Below are 6,179 nucleotides of genomic sequence, written 5' to 3'. Positions count from 1 at the left end.
TCTGATACTCTAAGAAATCCTGGCAAGCTAGTAACTGGGGGTGCTGGTGGGGTTCCAAGGCTCAACATCCCTTTCACACTCAAACCTATCCGGATGTCCCTCGGGGGTTTTGGAGGGGAGAGAGTGAGGGGAGGGCACATCTGAGAATGCAGGATAAGCTGAGTAAGCTGTTCCAGAGTGGAGGGAAGAGGGAGGGGAGAGGTGAGGTGCTGGAAGGGGTGGGGACAGAAGGGCTGGTCAGAGCAGGACGCTGCTGTTGCTGCTGCTGCTGCTGCTGCTGCTGCTGCTGCTGCTGCTGCTGCTGTGCAGAGGGCATTCATTGTAGGGACAAAGGGGCAGTTGGGATAGTTAAGACAGCAGAACAGGGCCTTCGAGTGTCTTCTCCATCTTCAGCCATGACAGAGAACTCGGACAAAGTTCCTATCACCATGGTAGGGCCTGAGGACGTTGAGTTTTGCAGTCCCCCGGTGAGTACCTCCTAAGTCCCCAGGACTGGTGTGGAGTAAGTCCTGACACAGGGACCCCGGCTTCCTGTGGGTGCCAGGTCCACTTCTGGGATCAGGAATTGGGGCCTTTGGATGTGTGATGATGAGGGAATCAAATGAGAATGCCCAGTGTGGGGGTGGAGTGGCAGGGTACACAGGATCCACCACTGGCGTGGAGGGAGCCTCTTGTGACAGCAAAGGGTGCAGGACTGAGGGGCTAGGGGGCCTGCCTAGGGAAGAGTTTGCTATGGTACTTCCATGCCTGAGGACAAGGGACCCTCGCAAGGCAGCTTCTGAGTGTACTTGGGGCCAAGGTTTCCTACTCCAGTCCTCGCGGTTTCCCCAGGACAGGATGCAGGGATCGCGAGTGTGGGTGGCAGCGGCAACCCGTCCAATCTCCTGCCCCGCAGGCGTACACCACCGTCACCGTGAAGCCCTCCGGGAGCCCAACACGGCTGCTCAAGGTGGGAGCTGTGGTCCTCATTTCTGGCGCGGTGCTGCTGCTCTTCGGGGCCATCGGGGCCTTCTACTTCTGGAAGGGGAATGACAATCACGTAAGTTCAAGGAGTGGCTCCCCAGTTGGGATGCAAGGGCTGCCAGGTGCGCAGGGTGGCCGAACCCCTAGGTGGAGCCAGAGCGCTGGTCGGCCAGCGGGCACAGCCTGCTGCTCCCTTTGGTCCCCTTGGTTCTCTTGGACACCTCCCTTCGCAGGTCTACCCTCAAGTGGGTACGGGGTACAGGGTAGGCAAGCTCAGGGTCCCTAGGAGGAAAACAGAAACGGAGACTGTTCGAGACCGCCCTGGACACTGTGGGGAAAGTCATTTTCTGCCATCCCAGCCTAACGCAGCTTACCAGGCAGTTGTGAGGCAGTGGGTAGGGCACGTGATCTCTCTGAACTTCTTATCCAGAAAGAAAGAAATGAAAGTAAATGATCCTTGATGCCTGTCCCAGCTGAGGAAAGCTATAAATTTAAATAGGACAAAGGGTAGAAAAAAATATTCAGTCCTACAGCTGAGGGAAAATCTTGATCAAGAAAGTTCTCCTGTTTGTGACCTATTTATTCACTCTCCCTTTTCTGTGTTAAAACAAAAAGTCAGACTTCCTTAGAAGTAACAAATCTCTTTTAAGAACCAGTGTGATCACCTGTGATTTAATGACGAAAGTCTCACTAACTATTCTCCTCCCTTTATCTGCTCATTGAGATTAAGGCTGGATAGACTCTCTCAACAAGTATAAAAACTGCTTCTGTCTGAAGTGGGCAGAGTTCCAATGCGTTCTCTAAATACCTGAGTGTGCCCACCTATGTAAAAGGGGACATTTTATCTTGATGACCATTGCCACACCGGGTATAAGCTTATTCCAGCTAATGGAAAAGAATTCCGTCTCCAGGGAGCACACAAAGGGCTCTTTCTTGATCACTGTCCTCCAAGGATCGCTGACTGCCTCTTTTTCCCCCTCTCCCGCCATGAAATTCAAGGCATGAACGAATTCCAGCACTTAGAGAAAATGGTGCTGAAAGCAATTCAACCATTTTACACAACACATCTTCTGCAGTCACTGCATAATTTGTATTTTTAACTCAAAAGCCTCATGTAGATAAGCAAGCCATTTAGCACGGAGTCTGTTTTAGAGACTATATCAAATTTACAAGCATCAATTTGTAAGATCGGAATTGCGCTGTATTTTGTGTGGATTTGAAAAGTGCCTTAATGTATTTGTATTTTAAATATAGACACTGGTGGATGCTCATATGTGAAAGCACAGAATTTGAACATGAGAGTGATTTTTAATGTCTATGTCTCCATTAGTAGCAGGGTTGAGATTGTCACCCTTGGGGAAATTTGATGGTGTTAGAGTATAAATACTATCTTTTAGATAACAAAATCTCGATGATGAAAGTAATTTGAAGACAAAAAAATAGCTTTGCTTTTTAAGGGCTTTTTGTTTTGTTTTGTTTTGTTTTTGTAAATATTTTGGCCATGAAAGCAATACCATTTGGCATTTAATTAAAGACAAACATGGCCAGCTGACAAGCTTCTTAGAATAAGCCATCACCCTGAAGAAGTGGGTTCCCACTTCTCATATCTTTCATTTTCCTGCAAGATGTTTGGTTTAAGAGAGCAGTATTAAATTCTAAGAATATAGAAGAATAGTAAATCACATTTTATTGCTAACAATCAAAGTTATTGCTATTTCCTACTCAGACAGGAGGATGAAGAAAATCATGGTATTTTTTTTTTCTGGAAAAAAAATTTGTCTAATGCTGTTCCATATTATTTAAGTCTGGCAAACAAATCACAAAATTTGAAGTAGAGTGCACTTGGCAGTATCTATGCTATGCACATGCATGGATCTGCTGTCTTTGAATATAACTCTAAATCACCCAAAGACAGCATAGTCAAAAAAGATAAGTATCTATCACACAGAACCGATCATCAAGCTAATGGACTCCCTGTTCTCTGGAGAGTTTCATGCCTGGGCTCTCTGCATTAGTTTACAAAAGAGCACCAGCTGTGAAGTTCTCGCCTCTCCCTTTCATAGGGTTCAACCCCCAAGGACAGGTCTGCTCAAATTTAGCTGTAGGGTTACCAAGCACAGGGCACTAATCATGAGGGGATCCGCTGACAGAGCTCAAATATTGAGGCCATTTTTCATCCACATTATTGTAAATGGAACAAGGCGTTGAGACATGGGAAATTCCCATCGGTGCCAGACAACTGACAACTCTACCCGTTCAGTGAGGGGAGGAACCCATTGCTTGCGGCCTTTTTCTTAGATTAATTTTTCTAGACATTTTCCCAAACATTATGTAATTAATCTTATAGAACCGAGGCCTTATTAAAAACTCATTAGCAAATATCCTTGGCTGTAAAAGGCACCATATTGAGCAGAATTTTGGCAAATAATAAACTTCATTGTACTTGGTGAGAAATAGCCTTAGGTGCCAACATCTCACTCCCTGGGCTTAGAGAAGATAACGTAATTGCCGCTCCAGCAATTCAGCTTCCTGCCCTGCTCAGGGCCCAGAACTTTGGAAACTGCAGACTACCTCCCACCCTCCCCTACTCCTACCCCACCACTGCAAGAGGGCAACCAGCAGCATGAGCGTGCCAGGCAGGCCAACTCTATATCCGAAGCATGCAAGCTGTAGCTAGGGCGCCTCTCCTGAGAAGAAAGGTGCAACTGTTGGAAAGTGAAATTCGGACTGGAAGGGTCAAAGCCAGGCTGGTACATAGTATGGATAAACTGTGATGTGTATCGGATGGGGGGATAAAGAGGAACCTGCCAAAAATAATTTCTAAATGGTTAAATTCCTGCCTTAGTTTGCTGTCATCTGAGCAGAGGACCACCGTGCCAGTAAGAAACTCACAGGCCAGGTTCCTCTAACAGTCACGGCTAACCCATGTGTACAATGGCTGCTCTGAGCTCCCCGGGCAGAACAGAGCCTGCTTTCTCAGCTGTCGTGCAGAAAGGCCTGGTTTAGCCAAAACCAAAAAACAAAACTCCGGGCTTCTATAACTGGAACAGGCGGCTGGGCGCTGCTCCATCTCTGCTGAGTCTGAATCCTATGGGGCGGCCCCCCAGTCAGGGCGGCTTAGGGACCTGGAGGCGGCTGGGTTCCTGGAAGGAGGCAGGAAGGCAGGGATGGACATGCTGGAGTGGTACCGATATTTCTTCTCTTGCTAAGTGAAGCCGGCTGCCTGGGAGGAAGGGTAGGAATAACAGAGCCATTCCCACATCTCTGATGGGTCTAATGAGTTTTCTCCGAGTAACGGTCCTGTAACAACGGCTGCGTTTTCTCGTGTTTACCCAGTAGTTGTAGTCACTCTTCATAATGAGGGAGGAAATCAGACTTGAGTAAAGTCTGACTTCACATGGGATAGAAACTTCATCATCGGTTCCCAGACTTTTCCTCTTTGAAGACTTGCGCACGTGTACGTGTGCGTGACCACACAGGCACTACGTTAGGCAGACAATCGTTAGATAATGGATGATTGATGAAGACAGATAGCTACCTAAAGTCCTAAAAAGAAGGAAAGAAGAGAAACCCTGCCTCCAGTCTAGCAGGGCAGCTGCATGCTCGACAGGAGCAGTGTGTGAATTATTTTTAAGCTATTATAGAGAGTGATAAGCTGTCCAAAGAAAGTCCTTTGGGTAATTTAATTTAGTGATAGCTTTGCTTTGCTTTGTCTTTCTTTCTTTTGTTCTTTCTTTCTTCTCCTTCTCCTTCTTCTTTTTGAAAAATAGTTTCTCTATGTAACCCTTGCTATCCTGGAGTTTGCTATATAGACCAGGTTGGCCTTGAACTCACAGAGATCTGCCTGCTTCTGCCTCCCGAGTGCATATGGGACAGACCCCAGTCCTGTCTGTAATCTTTACCGTATGCTACCCCACACATCACCTTAACTGATGAATTTCAAAAATCAGTCTTTAAGGAAAGATGCCAGTGTTTCAGCCAAATGCCTTTCCATCTATCCGTGGGTGGTTCTCAGTCCAGCTACAAATAGAATTAAACTTTAGAAAACTCAGCTTCACAGTTGAGCTTTAATTGGTCCAGATATGGTACCTAGTTGCTTCTGATGGGTAGCCGAGATCCAAGTCCTTGAGCTCTTTAAGTAGCTATCAAGCACTACTACTATTTTAAAATAATCAGGCTGAGGAGATGGCTCCCTTGCTAAAGCGCTTGTCATGCAACCTTCATTAACTGAACCCACATTGTAATCCTATCACGGGGGAGACCAAGACAGGCTTTCGGTCCAGCCAGTCTAGTTGAATTGGTCCATTCCAGGTTCAGTGAGACACAGTGTCTCAAAAAAGTAAGGTGGGTAACAATGAAGGAAGATAGCTGACATTAACCTCTGGTTTACACACACACACACACACACACACACACACACACACACCAGAAATCATTGTACTAACTGACTGGTGTATGGATAGAGTTCTCAAATGCAAGGATTCCTATTAATGTTATTTTCGGTATCTATGAAAACGATGGAACCCACCTCACATATTGTAGATCTAATGATAAGCCCCAAATTGCTGAAAGGAAGAACGTATGAAAGACTCTTCTATTCTCCTCTAGATTTACAATGTTCATTACACTATGAGTATCAATGGGAGACTACAAGATGGGTCAATGGAAATAGATGCTGCAAACAACTTGGAGACCTTTAAAATGGGAAGCGGAGCGGAAGAAGCTATTGAAGTTAACGATTTCCAAAATGTAAGTACACTTCACGCATTTGCAGAGTCTAACAGGTGAAGCCCTGGCTTTTCCAGTCCGAGGAGAAGCAGCCACTCTCACACGCACACAGTGGTTACTATTCTCTACAGCAGCTTCTGGGCCAACCACCCACCTGCATTGTGTAGCTTCTGCTCCTTGCTTTGGGTCTTGCTTTGTCCCCCATCTTCTTGCAAAGAAGAGGAAATATGGGCAAATATACAAAATAACAAAACCCTTCGGGTGCAGTAGGTCCAGGGGTCAGGCAGGACAGCACAGGAAGACATCACTTGAGCCCAGGAGTTTGAAGCAGACGGAGCAACATGAGATTCCCATCTCCAAATCAAAACAAAAGTTTGGAAGTGAGTTTACTTCTACAAAATAAAAGATATGTGGACTTAGAAGTCAAAAAATACAGCTTTATTGTTACATATGCAGCTAGAGACACGAGCTCAGGGTATACTGGTTAG

At 46.1% G+C, this 6,179-nt stretch overlaps 1 protein-coding gene across 2 annotated transcripts in view; it reads left to right on the top strand.

Moving 5' to 3' along the window:
• The first annotated feature begins 390 nt into the window (after nt 1-390).
• The window catches only part of Cnmd (chondromodulin), a 24,862-nt gene continuing 19,073 nt past the window's right edge, over nt 391-6,179 (top strand). For both annotated transcript variants that reach the window (XM_021203617.2, XM_021203616.2), the window contains exons 1-3: nt 391-467; nt 896-1,039; nt 5,572-5,712. In XM_021203617.2, the coding sequence (XP_021059276.1) occupies nt 396-467; nt 896-1,039; nt 5,572-5,712 (357 nt within the window). In that variant the 5' untranslated portion in view covers nt 391-395. The remainder of the gene's footprint in view (nt 468-895; nt 1,040-5,571; nt 5,713-6,179) is intronic.

This window comes from Mus pahari, chromosome 8 (assembly GCF_900095145.1).
Source record: "Mus pahari chromosome 8, PAHARI_EIJ_v1.1, whole genome shotgun sequence".
In the NCBI taxonomy this organism is placed as follows: domain Eukaryota; kingdom Metazoa; phylum Chordata; class Mammalia; order Rodentia; family Muridae; genus Mus; species Mus pahari.
The sequence above is the reverse complement of the archived record's forward strand: the minus strand, read 5'-3'. Positions and strand labels throughout refer to the sequence as shown.